Consider the following 18,984-nt stretch of genomic DNA (forward strand, 5'->3'; position numbering starts at 1 on the left):
GAGGGAATAAGGACATTATTTATTATATATGATATATTTTACGCCGCACAAAAAGCGGGTTGGCGAGCCGCATTTTTTTGATGGCGACTATATTCCGATTTCAACGAAAGTGGTAAGTTAGCATTGTGAATGGGCGGCAAGAATTCATGCGCTGTCATATCGGCAGCTTTATGTCAACAGCACAGTCAATCATTAGCGCCCGTCATGTTCCTCTCAATTAACTTTAAAGGAGATGTGTACCCCCCCCCCCCCCCCACGCATGTCACATTTTCATAGGTGTTGTAAATAAAATCACTCGATAAAGCAAAACAAAAATGTCCAGGAGTGGGGTGGGGGTGGTAAAGAACTCAGGTTGTTCTTTTGGACCAAATTGAAATTAATCCACAGCTGCTAGCTGGCGCTACCTTCATCTGGATTTTTGTTTATATATTTACTTATTTTCTTTCATTCACTCATTCATCTTCCATCTGACCACCATATTTATTTATTTATTTATTTATTTGTGTATTTATGTATTTGTGTATTTATTTATTCATTTACTTACTGATCTGTCTATCTATAAACTTGAGGCAAAGGAAAACTGAAGGAAAAATTCCTCATTTTTTTTCAAGTCGACCTCCATCAGAAGGAATCTGCACTGGGGGTCACGTTAGGTTTTGACTGTTGGATGGACCACCAGGGTTCACACATATGGAAAGTCTATCCCTCACTCCCTCCCGCTATCTATCTATCTATCTATCTATCTATCTATCTATCTATCTATCTATCTATCTATCTATCTATCTATCTATCTATCTATCTATCTGTTTATTTATTTGTTAATTTGTCTGTTCATTCATTTATTTGTATTTTCACTTCTTGATTTATCTATTCATTTATTCATTGATTTGTGTATTTATTAGTTTGTTTATCAGTTTTTATTGATCTATTATTTACATCTATTCATGTGTTCGTTTGTTGACATACAGTAAAGTCTCGTTATATCGATATCGGATATATCGATAGTCCCGGTTATATCGATACTATTTCTATGCACGCACGGAGAAAACTACATGCAAACAGGGTCGGATATATCGATAGTCCTGGTTATATCGATATTTTTTCGGACTCCCTTGAATATCGATATAACGAGACTTTACTGTATTTATTTTTTGATTTATGTATTTATGTTTTTGTTTCAAAGGTTGAAATGATTCCTTGACTAATTTACATATTATGGATGGGGGAGGTGGTTGTGGACTCCCTTTTTCAACTGCCCGACGTGAGCACGAGTGGGGAAGCTCAGCGAGTATGCGGAGAGAAAGATTTGGAGCAGCGCCCTCAGGTCAGCTTGGTTGCGGTCTCAGGGGAGCTCATCAAAGCGGATAACTTACACGTCAAAGCGCAGGTTCTGCTTCTCTTCAAAGAAGTAGTCCAGGATGTATTTCCTGACAAAGTCCGGGTTCAGAGTGTTGTCAATCACCTCCGTTCTTCCAAACTGGATCACAACATGGAGATATGGCAAAAACAATGAGAACATATTTTCAATATGGCTTCACTCCAATTCACGTCGCCTGTCACATGGCAAAGACTGTCGCTAATCGGAAATGAGTTGCCAAACTACTCCGCAACAGGTGAGGCCTCGGGTGTACCGCATTGACGCACGGGCGTCAATTGATCACAGTTGATGTGTCAACAAAGCGACGCCAATCTTGGCATCCATTCGGAACGTAATCAGAAACGCCATCTGCAGCATATCGCGGAACCGATAATTTGTCTGACTGCAGCCAGGTTGAATTCATCAACGTGGTATTGGCAGCACACGATTGTCCAATCACGTGATTGAGAGGAGAAGGGAAAAACAAAAAAAAAGGGCAAAGGCAAACACTTGATAGGCGGCCAGAGTACGTCAATACAAAATTCGGCGCACAGTCAAACCTGGGTTTTCAAATGTTTTGGTTTACAACCGAATTTCGGTTCTCGACCAAACTGAGTGCACCTGAATGCACCACTCGATTCCCCTCTGCTTCTTATACGTCATTGCCTCATGTCATGTCTCATTGTGACCGACACATTATCCTCGTGTAGCGCTCCATTGTGAGCAGACGTGTTTGTATTGTTTCTTCTTCTTCTTCTTTTCCTTTCAGCTTTTCCCTTCAGGGGTCGCCACAGCGAATCAATGTCCTCCATCTATCCCGGTTTTGTGCATCCTCTTCTCTCATACCAGCTACCTTCATGTCCTCTTTGATCACATCCATAAACCTCCTCTTCGGTCTTCCTCTCGGTCTCATGCCTGGCAGTTCAAGGCTCAACATCCTTCTCCCGATATAGTCACTCTCTCTCCTCTGGACATGTCCAAACCATCTCAGTCTGGCCTCTCTGACTTTCTCTCCTAAGCCTCTAATATGAGTTGTCCCTCTAATGTACTCATTCCTGATCCTATCCAACCTGGTCACTCCCAAAGAAAACCTCAACACCTTGAGCTCTGCCACCTCCAGCTCTGCTTCCTGTCTTTTCTTCAGTGGCACTGTCTCCAGTCCAAACAACATGGCTGGTCTCACCATTGTTTGTATTGTTTAATCACGATAAATAAAAAAATAAAAAATGGCGTTGATTACATTGATTATAATGGGAAATGTTTCGCTTTTTGACCAAATCGCTTTTCAAAAAGGTTTCTGGACGGATTATGTTCGAAAACCCAGGTTTGACAGTATGTGACATTCATTCTGTCGTTACATCGGCATCTGGGACGTTTAGCCAAGCCGTTAAAACATACTTATGCCTTGGTATTCTCCGAGAGTGAGAAAAACAATGAAATGAGAGGTTTCCCTCTGAGGGACATTCCAGCGCCAATTTATCAGCGAGAGAGGAATGGGAATCAGTAGCGGATTGAGGAGAGGAAGTAAAGTGTGTTTTCTCAAGGCTGGTCTGCACCCATGTCAAATTTCAGTTTTCATGACGGATAAGACCCCCTCCCGGGAGATCATCCATTTTTCAGCATCGCTCGATTGGTGATTCCCAAAGCTCCACCGTAAAAGATCAACGAGCACGCCATTGGAAATGACGATAGCCCGTTTTATATGTCCAGCGTACCCATTGGAAATTGGCTCCTCGTAAATTCATTCATTTCATTTTTAATGGGATTTTTCTGCAAAGCCCCAACCTGGACCCTACGCACTCTGCGCACCACCTTTTCCAGCTACTCCCCTCAGGCAGGTGCTACCGATCGAGGCGCACCAAATTCACACTTTTTGTTTAATTTTCCGTGGCATTTTTCCACAACAGTCCGAGATATCTGAGGATGGTGCCAAAGCATTGTGCTGGACCCTGCGCACCATGCCCACCACCTTTTCCAGCTACTGCCCTCAGGCAGGCGCTACCGATCCATGCACACCAAATCCAACAAACAGGTGGCGGAAGAGTTCGTGGAGTTGACAGTGCAGCGTGCGCTCGTGTGTGTCTTCTGGAGGTGAGGGTGTGGAGCTTCTGGGGGTCTTACCTCTCGCCACTGTTTGCACTCCACACCCTGCGTGTACAACACCACCACTGCCAAGAGAGAAGAAAGCAGAAGCCATAAAAACAAAGAAAATGGTTTCATCATCAAAATATGACGAGTGAGTCGCCTCCGTGTCAGATTGTGACCTTGAAATTGTACGGCAATGCCAGTTCCTAATTTTGAGTCGCATCTTTAATAAATGAAATAATCCCACCCCACCCCCGCCATTTTCGATGAAGCGTCAGCAGTGACTGAAATATCAGCTAATGAGACAACGAAACCAGGAGAAGGCCAAGTTCTGTAGTTTTGGGCCACGTTTGAGGGCCAAACGTTTGTATACACGAGCTCATAGGAAATTGACCGAATGCGCATGTAAAATACCGTATTTTCCGCTGTATAAAGTGCACCAGACTATAAGGCACCGCCCCAATGAATGACATGTTTAAAAAAAGTTTTCCGTATATAAGGCGCACCACCACATTTTAAAGGGAGGTTCAGTAAAGGCTGGGGTTACGTAATGCACCCATGACACGGACAGTGATGCGATAAAGGGAATATCAACAAAATAGCCATTATTTTCCTTTGTTGATATGAAACACGAAAATATAATTTAAGAATAGTATAATGTATCGTATTTTCTCCATTTTTATGAGCTCAAAAATACTTCAGGGTTTTATCTGAGTTGATCCTCCTTCGTTAAAAAAATTATAAGTGCCTTGCACGCTGGGTCCGAGAGGACAGTGATTTCATCTGTACTGTATGTCATGCATATTAGCATATTTGACAATAAAATTTACTTTGACTTGACTTTAATCACAATACAACAATAAATGTGATTTTCAGAGATTACCGCATGCTTCTTTAAAATGTTTATGTTCCTAAGAGGTTTTCATGGAATATTTTGGCCTTAAATTTTTCTGAAATATCCAATTTCTTTATTGAGACGCGAAATACAAAAATAAGCAAAAAACGCAAAATTTTCCATTGTGCCAAAAACGGAAAGTTGTGGAGAAGTTGAGAAAAAAAATAACCTGGCGAAGTCATTTTAAGATATTACCGAAATGAAAAGCCGCTTTATATGTACTTGGGAGTGAAATATTTCTGAAATTGTTTTTTTCTTGAGACACTAAATACAAAAACAAGCAAAAAAACGCAAATTTCCTTTTTGAATCATTACGCCCAAAACGGAAAATGATGGTGAAATCGAGAAAAAAATTCTGCCTGGCGAAGTAATTTTGAGAGATTACCAAACTGAACTGCCGTTTTATATCTATTTTGGACTTACAAATTTCAGAAATAAACATTTTTTTGGAGACACTAAATAAAAACAAAAAAATAATCAGAAAATGGCAAATTCCCATTTCCATTCCACCTTGTAAAGTAACTTTAAAGGACAACCGACATCTCCGGACAAGTTGTGTCCATAATTTGTAAAATGTCTTCAAATGACTTCTATTGAGCGTATTTTAGAAAGATTCCACCGCATATAGCTATATTTTACATTTTAAGACTCGCGCTGAATATTCCGGAAGTCTTGTTTTTGAGTTGGTGACGAGTCCGTACGTTACGTCACTGAAAGAACGCCCCTGACCGATAAAAAGACACATGGTAGCAGTCCTTCCATCACGTCAATGCATTTTTCTGTACTTTGGCCTGAAAACGTTGTGTAGGACCAAAAAGAGGCAGAAGAGGGTGACCAAGCTCCATATAAGGAATTTATCAGTCTTTTATTTATCAGACATTTCCCACCCCTGATGCCTCAAAATGATACAGAATAAATTATTTAATCGATTGCAAACATGAATGCTTTCTTCTTCAGAACTATTTGAATCATATTCATAACTGGATGAGTAACAGGAAAGCATATCTCCGAATCTGAAGTCATTGTTTTGATTCTCGAGCAAGTCAAGACGTCTTGCCGTGACACCACAAACATGGGGGCGGGACCTTCTTAAACTGGCCACTTCCGGTTTCAAATTGAAGTACTTTTTAGACACTATTGTTTTGTATTATTGGTGTTTTGCATTGGACTAAAAATATACTGCGCGTTTTGGGTAATTTAGATGCTATAAAACGTTTTCCTGATGTCAGTTAGGAAACAAAAAAGTGACGTCGGTTGTCCTTCAAGAGATTACCGAAATGAATATAAAACACCGTTTTATATATCCTGGCATGCACCACCCACTACTTTTTCTCCGGGGGAAGGGGTTGGGGGTCGAGTCGGTGGCTACTGACAGTCGTTGCCAGTTGGGACTCATTATTACTTCACATATAAAGGGCAGAGTCATCTTTAGAAGAAAATTAAGGCTTATAATACAGTACTCTTTGAACCTGCTACACATTTTGGCAATCTTTCCTTAAGGTCATCTGCGTCCATGACTAAAATGTGATTTAAACGCACTTTCTTCAGGATGGGATTTCCTGTTTCCTTACCAATCTCACAATTTAACACAAGTAGAGCTCGGTGCAACACTACTGAATACAAAGTAGGTCCATAGTCGCATCCTCAGTGCGTTTTGTTTCCACAAAGGAACACACCTTCGTCCTCTTTTTCTGTTAAGCGCCGCTCTCGTCCCGCATTTTTTTTTTAACGAGAATTCCCGGATTACGAAATGCCATTTTGTTTCATCCGGCTTTCGGAAAGAACTGGGTTTGTGTTTTACACAAAAAAATAAATCACTCCTGGGAGACTCTATGAGGAGTAAAAAAACTCAGTTCAATACATGGGTTAAAGTTTAGATCAGGTTCACATTGAGTTTCAAACAAAATCAAATTTAAACTGAAATGTGATTTGCGCAATTGTCGGCTGAGTTGATGAGATTAATCAGGTTTAGATTGCATTTCCTTTGCCTTTAGTTCCAATTTAAACTGAATTTTAAATGACGTTACGAGTTTCTGATACGCTTTGGTTCCATTTCAGACAGTAACACCATTGGTCATGTCACCAGCTTTCGTTTAGCAGAGCTCACATCCTTCATTACGCCTGCAATAGCATCTGAAACATACTGTAGTCTTTTTATATACAGTTGTTCAACACCAATTTCAACCATGGGGAAATGTAAGAATTGTGATATTGGAACGAAGTACAAGGCAATAGAGCTGTGGAGGAGAATCCAACAAGAAGCAAATACTTTATCAACGTAAGTAATGTAAACGTTGCAGTTTTGGTTTTCCATACATGTATTTAATTGTGTTGTATTCATCTTTTTATCACTTGCAATAATCACTGTTTTCCATACCATACTATGCAGTGTCTGAAACGCATGACAAAAAGTTAGTGGACACCCGGGCAGACAACTCTGAAAAGTTGCCTGCCCGATTTTTCACAACTTAAAATACATTAAGACGTCTAATCGCCCCCAAAAAATAAAAACATTGTTGCAAAGTTTCAAGGTTTTTTTTTTTTAATTAAGGAAGTACTAACCACAAATGCTCCATTGCCTAATTTATGCTAAATATACCTTGCTGAAGATTTTGCTCCAGTCGTCGTTTTTGGTGGTTTGTCGTTTCATGGTGTACAATGTAGCGTTCGCAATGTGCTGTCTGCTCAAAGCTACATGGACTCCACTTTCAAATTGCCAAACGAACGTTCGTTTGGCAATTTGCATACTCGGCACCGGCAGCCAATCAGAAGCCTGCTTCGGCCTACACCCTGACTGAAAAGTGTACTTCAAAGTTTTGAAAGCCGCTGAGAAAGTGGAGTCCACATGGCTCGTACCATTTTGTTTGTGGCTTTTGGTTTATTGAATAAGCCATACATTTCATTTTGAAATGCAGTTCGGCGCAGGATCTAATATATCCATAGTCCGGTTATATCGATATTTTTTCCGACTCCCGAGAATATCGATATAACGAGACTTTACTGTGCATCCAAACGGAACTCAGCAAAACCCAAAGGCGCTTCGTGACGGTAAACTGTCCTGATAATCATCAAAAGCTAAGCTACAATTAATTACCAATATTCAAACAAAGAAACAAGGGCGGCCCGGTAGTCGAGTGGTTAGCACACCGGCTTCACAGTGCAGAGGTCGCCGGTTCGCGTCCCGGTCCGGCCTCCCTGTGTGGAGTTTGCATGTTCTCCCCGGACCCGCGTGGGTTTTCTCCGGGTCCTCCGGTTTCCTCCCACACTACAAAAACATGCATGGCAGGCAGATTGACCACTCCAATTTGTCCCTAGGTGTGAGTGTGAGAGTGACTGTTGTATGTCTTTGTGTGCCCTGCGATTGGCTGGCAATCAATTCAGGGTGTCCCCCGCCTCGTGCCCGAAGACAGCTGAGATAGGCTCCAGCAACCCCCGCGACCCTAATGAGGAATAAGCGGTACGGATAATGAGATGAGAAACAAAGAAACACAAAAAAGAGCTTACATGGGTCGGATTTAGAGAAGGTGTCTCTGTCCAAGAGATTTCTAGAAGAGAAGAGAAAGAAAAACAAGGGTCAGAATGCAGTTTTTCCTCCAGCATCTCATGCTAATGCTAACGTCACTCGCATTTCAGATGGTAAGTATTCAGGTTTCATTATAGATTATCCAAATCTATTTTTGGGTTATTGGTCTCAGGGGTTTGGCCACGATCACTGTAAGACACTGAGATACCTAAAAATTCAATGAATAGAAATGAGTTTTATTTTGGAGATAATCCAACAAAGCAATGGGGGTGCCGTCGGCGTGCTTGTCACCTCCCCCCGTCTCACACAAGAAACGTGTATGGGCCTAATCGAAGCGGCTTTGTGAGGTTTAGGGCTCAGAATGACCTGACTGCTGTCGAAATATCACAAGCAGAAGATCGGAAAAAGCATACGTGCCAACGACTGCCTTTTTGTGTTAGCTTAGTATCAATTATGAGACACAGTGCTTAGCCTGAAACACATCTTGAAAAATAACGCGAACGGGGTCACTTTTACAACATTATTCCACTCCAACACGCTAAGATAATAAATTGATATTTTTTTCAATTTTAAGCAATTCAATGTGATGAAAGTGAACAATTCAATGTGATGAAGTGAACATTTTGGTGCCTAGTTTAAATATTTTGACATGAGGGGGCAAACGGCAGCCCCCACTTGAAATTGGCAGATTTTCCCCCGAGCCTGTCTGCCAAATCATGGGCGGAGAAACTGGAAAACTGGAGGGGGGTGGGATTATGTCAATCAATCCCACATTTTAGTACCAGTGGAGCTAACAAAGAAGGAATCAGATCACAAATTGGTAAATCCATACTTGATGTATGTCCTGGAAATATATATTTAATACCAAGTGTCATGATCTGGTTGGCGACCAACGGGTGGCGCTGTCGGCCCCGCCTGCACCTGCACAGGTGTTGGTCGTTCCGATCAGTGGCACGACCATTCCGTGTCGTATCATTGTATGTGTTTGCTTCACCCTGTCAGGTTTGTTTGATCTTTGCAGATTTTTACTCATGGTTTTCTTTGATACTTTGTACTTTTCTGTTCGGATGACTTTGATGTTTTAGATTTTGTTCCTGCTGATTTTATTTTAATACAATTTGTCAAATACAACCTGCTGCTCCCTCCTGCCTGCTTATTTGGGATCCACAACCATCACCACCTCGCAAACCGTGACACCAAGTCGATTTGACTTCATAATCCTCTTCAAACCAAACTGAAATTCCGTCACATTCTGTGGAGCTGCAGAGATTGAATAATGAAGGAGGTGTTGGGGGGAGGTGGGGACACCGGGTGCCACCGAAGGAAGAGGTCGGCAGATGGCTCCGTTGGTGAAAAGAGCCGCAGATGTTTTGCTACCTGGGTGATGACTTAGAAAACATGTCTGATTTATGATTTAATACTAATGTAGTTTGGAGCATAATAATAAAAGATTAATCTTTTTTTCAAATTTGGAGGTCTTTATTCACATAGAACAGCAATTAATTAAGCCATTCTGTGTTTCTCATTTGCTTTTTTACTTTTAATTTCAACTATCTTAAGCAGGTGGTTTGGTTCATTTGAAACATCTTCTTTTCCTTTCAGCTTTTCCCTTCAAGGGGTCACCACAGCAAATCAGTGTCCTCCATCTTTAGAGGTTTGATTTGCATATTTGTTTTGGCCAGGCTTATACGTCGGATGCCCTTCCTGACACAACCCTTTGTATTAATAGTAATAATAATCTCATCTCATCTCATCTCATTTTCCGTACCGCTTATTCCTCATTAGGGTCGCGGGGGTTGCTGGAGCCTATCTCAGCTGTCTTCGGGCACGAGGCGGGGGACACCCTGAATTGGTTGCCAGCCAATCGCAGGGCACACAAAGACATACAACAGTCACTCTCACACTCACACCTCGGGACAATTTGGAGTGGTCAATCTGCCTGCCATGCATGTTTTTAGAGTGTGGGAGGAAACCGGAGGACCCGGAGAAAACCCACGCGGGTCCGGGGAGAACATGAAAACTCCACACAGGGAGGCCAGACCGGGACGCGAACCGGCGACCTCTGCACTGTGAAGCCGGTGTGCTAACCACTCGACTACCGGGCCGCCCTAATAATAATAATAATAATAATAATAATAATAATAATAATAATAATAATAATAATAATAATATTTTCCTTTCGGCTTTTCCCTTCAGGGGTCGCCACAGCGAATCAATGTCCTCCATTTCACTCGGTTTTGTACATCCTCTTCTCGCACACCAGCTGCCTTCATGTCCTCTTTGACAACATCCATAAACCTCCTCTTTGGTCTTCCCCTCGGTCTAGCTGCCTGGCTGTTCATCCATAAACCTCTTCGGTCTTCCTCTCGGTCTCCTGCCTGGCAGTTCAAGGCTCAGCATCCTTCTCCCGATATAGTTACTCTCTATCTTCTGGACATGTCCGAACCATCTCAGTCTGGCCTCTCTGACTTTCTCTCCAAAGTCTCTAATATGAGTTGTCCTTCTAATGTACTCATTCCTGATCCTATCCAACCTGGTCACTCCCAAAGAAAACCTCAACATCTCCGGCTCTGCTACCCCCAGCTCTGCTTGCTGTCTTTTCTTCAGTGGCACTGTCTCCAGTCCAAACATCACGGCTGGTCTCACCACCGTTTTATATACTTTTCCTTTCATCCTAGCTGAAACCCTTCTATCGCACATCACACCTGATATTTTTCTCGAGCCGCTCCAGCCTGCCCGGACATGCTTCTTTCACCTCTTTTCCACACTCTCCATTACTCTGGACAGTTGACCCCAAGTACTTAAAATCCTCCACCTTCTTTATCTCTTTTCCCTGTAGCATCACTCTTAGACTTGGATCCCTCTCATTCACACACATATATTCCGTCTTGCTGCGACTGATCTTCATTCCTCTCCTTTCCAGGGCGTATCTCCACATCTTTAGTTTCTCCGCCACCTGTTCCCTGTTTTTGCTACAGATCACAATGTCATCGGCAAACATCATGGTCCAAGGAGATTCTTATCTAACATCGTCTGTCAGCCTGTCCATCACCATAGCAAACAAGAAGGGGCTCAGAGCTGACCCCTAGTGGAGTCCCAGCTCCACCTTGAATTCCTCAGTCACACCAACAGCACCCCTCACAACTGTCTTACAGTCATGATACATAATTTTAATTCTTTACTTACAGACAGTGTAGGTGTTCAAATAGCTGACATGTTTCGGCGACTACTTCCTCCGCTCGTCGTATTAGAGAGCATGTAAGCTCCCTCATCCCTGTTGATGGTCCTTGGTCCTCGCTTCCGGATTTCAATGGCCTCCCTGATCCAGCGCTGATGTTTGTTTTCTTCGGTGCGGATGACTCTGGCCTTATCAGAGTCATCCGCACCTTTTTGATGATTCTTTCCGCGTTCCTGAGTAGGTCACGCCCTCAAGACACAATGCAATTCCTTCTGACCTTCTTTGTACTTCTCCATCAGCATTCTTAAAGCAAACACTACATGTAATACTACTACTACTAATAATAATAATAATAATAATAATAATACATTTCATTTATAAGCCCCTTTCAAAACTTTTAAGGACACTATACAGTGACAGGATGTTTTTTCTGCGGGTGAGCAGCGGCAGCCACACGCGCCAGCCGGGCTTGGGACCGGCCCGATAAGACACTGGCTTGTGGCTACAGAACAAGCAACTCTATGAACTTAATAAAGATGAAGATACTCAGTAAAAGGCTCCCAAACACAAAATGTTAGAATAAAAAAATATATAGAAAATAACCATTTTTAGAAGTAAGAAAAAAGAAAATCACCATTTTAGATTTTTTTTTCAAAAAGGAAAAAAATGGCAATTTTAGAAAATTTGTGGTCTCATTCGGTCAATTACTGTAAGGTGTTTATAAATTAAATGTATTATTAGTAGTAGAAGTACTGCTATACTATCAGAATCAGAATCAGAAAGCCTTTAATCGTCCCACAATGTAGAAATTTGCAAAATAAATAAACAAAATAGGAGAACAGAAAGCTATTTAAAAAGGTTAGGAGCTGTTCTAGAGGCAGCGGCACAGGGGGCGCCATGACGAGTACTAATTTGTTGTTCCTAATTCTAATTGAGCCTCTAGATGGCAGCACTTAGCACACGCCGGTAACCACGTTACCGCCAAATGTATTCATTCGACATGCAGGCCAGACATTATAGATTTTATGAAGGAGGCTGCGGGCCGGATGAAAATTGACTATGAGCCACATTTGACCATCGAGATGGACTTTAGACATGTTTGGTTTAAATTACACAGAAGGTCTGTACTTGGATTTATGTTTTTTAATGGCCATAAGATGGTCGGGTGTTGTCCGACATCCTATACTTGCGCGCCATCCCACCTACTTGCACTAAAGTATTGCCCAGAGTCAACCAGAATCTTTGAAAAATGAGGCGCACTTGAAATGGCTCAGCTGACCTCATCCACTTATTTGCTTTGATTGCCCCCAAGCTGCTCAGGGCGCTGTCGGACAAAGAACAAGCGCGGCTCAGAGAGCAACTAAGTAGCCGCGCGCACCGGAAAAGATTTTTAAAAAAAAAATGGCCGTTGGGGCGCAGAAGAAAGCTCAGCAAAGGAAACGTGAAAATGTAAAGCCTCCTTTAGGCGGTTTAGCTGTTGTTATGGAAAACTTTTCAACTCTCCTCCGCTGCCCCAGACGTGACTTTTACATCTCGATTGTCCTTCCTGGAGTCAATGAGGTGGCATATCGCTCAGGAAGTTGAAAATTGTAAGCCATGACTCCATGACAATGTAGAGCAAGACGTACGGACTGACGAAATGGATGCCAAGCTAACGTGGTTTCACCAGCCATCTGGTTTACGTCATTTTGCCAGACTTCTTATCGCATTCTGAAAACACGAGGTCGCAAATCGATAGCGGCGAGAATCGGGATGTTAAAAATAATAAATGGTGGAAACGGTGCTACATTTGCGTACAACATCTGGAAACTATAGCGTGCATAGCGGAATACTTGGCTAGCTAATGAGCATTAATGGGTTACATTTAACGGCGAAGCGGTAAGAAAACGAAGCCGAGCTCGCCACTCAATTGTTATTTGACGGCTTGCCCGTCACGCCATCACAGTCGCACAGAAAGGGAGTTTAGCAAAATGACAGGTTTGCATCACACTCACTTTGTGCTGCCGTGACACCATACGGATGGATTTACTGGGAACAAAAAAGAAGGGAAATTATCCTGGATTTTATCAGCTGGGAGAAAACGAAGGGTCCAGAAAGTGGAAAGAGGCCGTTTTAAGCTAACAAACACTCTGGTTCAAACCTTTGTTACATTTTGTCAAGTGTCAACTAAGCTAGCGTTAGCCAAATTATGTGTCTGATAAAAATCTAAAAGTTGGCTATTTTGCTAATTCATAGTGGTTATTACCACCGTTGCGGATCTATTACGTTTGATGATAAATACTACTTAGTTGGGCATAAATATTCAAATTTATCAGTAATCATTTTATTGAATCATTATTTCATCAATTTTTTTAATCTATCAAATCAAAAATACGATGCCACACTTCAAAGGTTTGTAGCTAGCTCCCTCATAATGGTGGCAAAGCACCACTTTTCTATTGCGATGTTCGACCCGTGTTGAAATGAAGCGCTTCACCTCACTTCTACATAGTTCATCGGCAGTTCGTGAGTGTGCAATGAAGTATTTGGGGATGGAACCTTGCGCCTCAACGAGTCTTCTTATTCTCATCCAGACAGAAAAAAATCCTGTTGGCTAATTTTGATGGCAGCAGCGGTTTCCAAAATCCGCTGACTGCAAGAACTTCAAACTGCCACTGAGGGGGAAAAAGCCTTCCAATGATTGAACACTTGTAAAGCCGTCAGTCATTTCGCATTTCCCAAGCAGCGGGGGTGTTCATAAAACAAGCTCTCCGAAGCCTGGGGGGGCGCATCTGAAAATAGTGACAAAAGCAGCTTGAGACCCCGTGAGCCGAGAGGGATGGTCTTGGCGTCTTCCCGTCATCAACACATTGTCAACATCCTTTCCTCCAAGTCAAGAGGTGGCTCAGGCATTTGATTTGGATGCCTCATGAGTGCCTCCCCAGTGAGGTATTCCGGGCATTTCCCACCGGCGGGTGACCCCCCCCCCCCCTCCCTCGAGAATGACCCTGGATATGCTGGGAAGGCCTTGGGATTCCCCCAGGAAGAGTGCGAAGTGGCTGGGGAGGGGGAAAGTCTGGATGGATGGATTGATGACACGCCAAATGAAACTGGAACATATCCCAGCTACGAATAACATCTTGCACGACGGCAGCTGCAATCAGGAAGTACCAAAACTGTGAAACATGCGCACCCTTACCACCCCACCCCCACACTCCTAAGGAGCATCAATCAAAAAACAGGGACTCTGCCGCTGATGATGGTCAGGTCCGAAGTAATGACTCCCGAGGAAGTAGATTGATTATGCTTGCCCCTCCTCCCCCCAACCACCTCCCAGCGATGGAATGTATTGATTGGATGCTGCACTGCTCTAATCAATCAATTGCTGAGAGCGAATGGTTACTAAGCACCATACAGTAGTTCCAAACCTTCCCCTGAGCTCTCGTTAGTTAAACAACACAACGCACCAGCGAACAAAAACGGCTTTGACGCGGTGGAACGGCGATACTCCCTCGCTTGGATAAATCCTCTTGTCTGACGCCTACCGTGCCGTCAGACGTTTTTTTTAAGGGTCTCCGGCAGAAATATCACCCGATAAAAGAAGAACCTCCCGCAGGGTTACGCGCTACCATTCAATTCCAAGTGCTCGGCAATCTCGACATTTGAGGCGGACTAAATAACCAAGGACGCGGTAGACGGCAACGCCTTGGAGGCGGCAACACATAGTGCGAGTTTGATTTACGGAAAGGAAATAAAAATATACAGTAATCTGGATTTTTGAATGTCTCGGTTCTCAACAAATTAGGTTTTCGACCAAAAATTCGGGTTTTTTTATGCCTCGCTTTACAACCGAAAATGGGTTCTAGAGCAAATTGAGCGCACCTGAATGCACCACTCGACTCTCCTACGCTTCCTCAGACGTCACTTCCTCGTGTCACATCTCATTGTGACTGACGCATTTGTTTTGTTGAATCAAGATTTTTAAATAAAGAACAGAGATCGCCGCAAACCGGATGTTATTCTCGTGTCGCGTTCCATTGTGAGTCGATGTGTTTGTATTGTTCAATATTGATTTAAAAAAGCAAACATTGATTACATTGATTATAATGGAAAATGTTTCGATTTTTGAACAAATCGATTTCTGGAACGGATTATGGTCAAAAACCTAGGTTTGACTGTATCAGAGTAAATGGCGACATCGTTTCTGTGAACTAAAAGGAAGGCAATGGAAGTTCTGAAATCAGTACGGATTTCAATCCAAATGACAAACTTTTCAAAGATGCGCAAAAGCTGATCTTGCCAAAAATTGGAGCCAGATTGACGAGGATTCATGACTGTACAAGTAACATGTAAATGAGTTTTAAGTGATCTCCAGTGACGTGCGGTGAGGTTCATGGCTGGTGAGGCACTGACATCATCACAGTCAGATTTACAAACATATGAACTCTACAGAGTAGTTTACTCATCATTTGATTGGCAACAGTTAACGTGGTTTGTTTAAAATGCCATGTCAGCATTCTTTATATAAACTGCAGCACAGAAAAAAATAATTTAAAAAAAAGTTATTGTTGTGTTACCTTTACTCATAAATGAAGTCCATGCGCCGCTCCTTCTGAGGAAAGCCATCTATAGCTTCTCTGTAGAAGCCTTCTTTATCTTTCTTCAGTTTTAAAAGTCTCTCTATTTCTTTCATTAGATATGTAATCCTCCATTCTGAAAATAAGGCCAGCAACACGAAAAAATGACTGGATGATTGCATTTAACTTGCTAACTGTTTACTGTAGCTTGCTGTCCCTAATTCTATTATTCTGCAGCCGTAGAGTTGAAAGTATCTCTGGAATCACAAGCGCCCCCTGTCATGAGGCAGGAGAACTGTGTGCCACACACAGTTTTGATCAAAATAAAATAAAATAAATACTTTAGTACAGTGTTTATAATGGAAAGTGACTCGACATTATATACACCAGCTAAACTGTAGAAATTTAGTTCATATACTAAAAGTGTTTGAACACTTTAATAGCGATATGCAGAGGGACAGCAATGCGGTCTCACTGCAGAGCAAGCCAGCACAGTTCGCATAGTCATTGCGCAATTCATGGTGAGGCTCAGCCGGATACTGCCTCACTGCTCGTCTCTACTTAGTATTTGAACGGTAAATGTGAAAATTCAGCGATTTTGAAAAAAAGTTAAATGGAAAATAACTTTAAAGCACAAATCACTAAATAAATATAACTGTTTAATTTATTTTTTCATTTGACATTTCCATGATGACAGGTGAGGCTGCGCCTCACCTGCCTCCCCTGACTGCACGTCACTGGTGATCTCCTTGTAGCTGTGGTGTGTCTTTTCATGATTCCACAATGCCTCCCCAGGCCCCCCTCAGTCCCTTTCCCAGGGTAATCCATATTTCCCCCCTCTGCTTCCCCTGACAGCGCCTCGCCGGCGTGTTTTGGATGTCGCCCAGCACGCCTGGTTCAAATCATCAGCAGATTTCATCAGGTATCATCCCCAGCGAATGAACATCCTTCCAACAGTGGTTCATTTTTTGTAGTCGACCCTGCATCCAACCTGGTCCATTTGTGGCCCACTTCCCTCGGTGGGGTTTTGCCCAGTCCAAGTACACGCACTGCACTCTCTTCAAATTTTCCACTAGGGCAATTTACTCAGAGTAAGCGGGAGGTGGGGTGGGGGTGATTCCGTAGATGAACAACACAAGGCCAAACAGGTGGGTGATGCTCGTTCTTTGCGTCTCTCTCGCATACATGAAATGAAACTCATCCATTAGGGATCTGAAGGATGAATAATAAATGTGGCGTACACGTAAACGTGGTGGACGGCAAGTGACGCAAGGATGGAGTGGGGGGACCCCACCCCACCCTGAACAATCGGCATGCAAGCTTGCATCTAGGGGCGGAGTCTCAGTGGAGCCAGACTTGAACATCAGGAAATGGACAATCGAAGCAATACAGCTTGTGTGTGCGAAATACCAGAAGAGAGTAAATAAACTCGGTCAATACGGTCAATATAACAACACGAGCATGCATTTTCTAACCCAGATTAATTTTGAAATTGAGAGCCAAAAATTGGATTTAATATTTCCAGCGAGTCTTCCGTTTTATAATAATAATAATAATAATAATAATAATAATAAAAAATACATTTAATTTACATGCACCTTTCCGAACACCCAAGGACACCTTACAATTAAAAGAACAATATACAGCACAATAAAACCATAAATAAAATGATAAATACGTAATAAAATAGCTGATTAAACTAGACCATGAATGCAATTTTATGACCAAAACAAATTATGATATCTTGCAATTCATATATCTTGGGAGAATAAATAAACATGTAAATATAAATAAATTAATACACAAAAAATCTCTCTCTCTCTCTCTCTCTATATATATATATATATATATATATATATATATATATATATATATATATATATATATATATATATATATATATATATATATATAAATCAACCTCCCTTGCTCCCTTGCCCCCCAAAAACTTGGAAAATCTTGGAAATGCTGAAATATCACACGAAACACACAAAATATTGGAACCAATCTTTGAGTTGCAAAAAATGTATATATATTTGAAAACAAATACTTGACCAGCAGTCAAATGTGGGAATCAGATTGGCGTAGAGATTAATTAAATCTTGAAATAAAATGGCCATAAATGTGAAAAGTCAAAGACAAATAAAGATGAAATGTAACCAAGTGGAAAAACTCCAATGTATGGGGATTTTTTTTTGCACACAGATTCGACTGAAAATCTCACAATAAAATTGTTGCCCAGTCCGCGAGTTTCCACCGACGGCAGATCTGCTTTGACATAACGTCTAAAGCAGGGGTTTCCAAAGTCGCTCCTCGAGGGCCGCTGTCCTGCCTGTTTTCCAGCTCTCCCAGGAGCAACACACCTGATTCAAATGATCAGCTCATCAGCCAGCTCTGAAGCAACATCAAAATGGTCCTGATGATTTGAATCAGGTGCGTTGCTCCTGGGAGAGCTGAAAAACAGGCAGGACGGCGGCCCTCGAGGACCGACTTTGGACACCCCTGGTCTAAAGTGATTGGTTACCGACATTCACTCACCTGCAGGAGACGGTGAGCTCCACTTTGGTCGCCGGGATGCTCGCACTGCTGGGGTCCAGGTCACAAACGGTGGTCGCCGCGCTCTCCACCTTATCCATCACGTCGCCGTCCATGCTGCCGGGGAAATCCAACCCTGGCTTCCCAGGGTGGGGGGGGTCGAGCGCAGCTGTCCGCGACTCCTCTGCGACGGAAGCGCCTCGCCGCCGGTTCTCCGTGGAAGTGGAATGAAAGCACTGGCAAAGTTGACGGCTGCGGCGTGCTCACATCGGCCTCCGGGACCGCTCGGCGGGCGACGAATGCGCGCGGGGGTTGAGCAGTTGGTGGAGCGCGAGCCGCGAACTCCGCCTTCCTTCCTCCCTCCTCTTCTTCTGTGTGCATTCCGCTACATGTCATCGATCCACTGGTGCAGGAATCGATACGGGGGCTTTCGTATTGGTTTGAACGGCAAATAAATAAACCAAGATTGGATGAAAAGTATGTTGGGAATTATAATTGCGCAATCTCGCTCAGGTTTGCCTGCGTGCAGATTCACCGTTGGAATTTTCTGCCCAGGCATCCAGTCGATTGTAAGGTAATGTCACTAACGGTCAATAAAAGATGGTGATTTAAAATGTTGCCGTTTGAAAGGCAGAATTTTCATCAAATGATGACCAGATAGTAGCACAAAATCAATCTGACGTGTGAAAACGAAACATAAGTTTTCTCTGGCTCCCTCTTGTGGCTCTTATTTGGTACACAAGAAACCACGGCGTCAGGGGAAAAGCAACTAATCAGAGAAAAGAAGGTATGACTTGTGAATTTGCGCCATCTCGGGCCGTAGACTGACATAAACAAAACGCAAAAAGAGAGAGA

At 42.6% G+C, this 18,984-nt stretch overlaps 1 protein-coding gene across 2 annotated transcripts in view; it reads right to left on the bottom strand.

Annotated features, from left to right (window-relative positions):
• The window catches only part of cpne5a (copine 5a), a 73,515-nt gene extending 55,044 nt beyond the window's left edge, over nt 1–18,471 (bottom strand). For both annotated transcript variants that reach the window (XM_089006458.1, XM_089006449.1), the window contains exons 1-4: nt 18,133–18,471; nt 7,842–7,882; nt 3,479–3,525; nt 1,374–1,477 (exon numbers count right to left, since the gene is read on the bottom strand). In XM_089006458.1, the coding sequence (XP_088862584.1) occupies nt 1,374–1,477; nt 3,479–3,525; nt 7,842–7,882; nt 18,133–18,245 (305 nt within the window). In that variant the 5' untranslated portion in view covers nt 18,246–18,471. The remainder of the gene's footprint in view (nt 1–1,373; nt 1,478–3,478; nt 3,526–7,841; nt 7,883–18,132) is intronic.
• Between the last annotated feature and the right edge of the window lie 513 nt (nt 18,472–18,984).

The sequence above is a fragment of the Hippocampus bargibanti genome, linkage group LG01 (assembly GCF_051943395.1).
Source record: "Hippocampus bargibanti isolate YZ-2025 linkage group LG01, ASM5194339v1, whole genome shotgun sequence".
Taxonomy (NCBI): Eukaryota; Metazoa; Chordata; class Actinopteri; order Syngnathiformes; family Syngnathidae; genus Hippocampus; species Hippocampus bargibanti.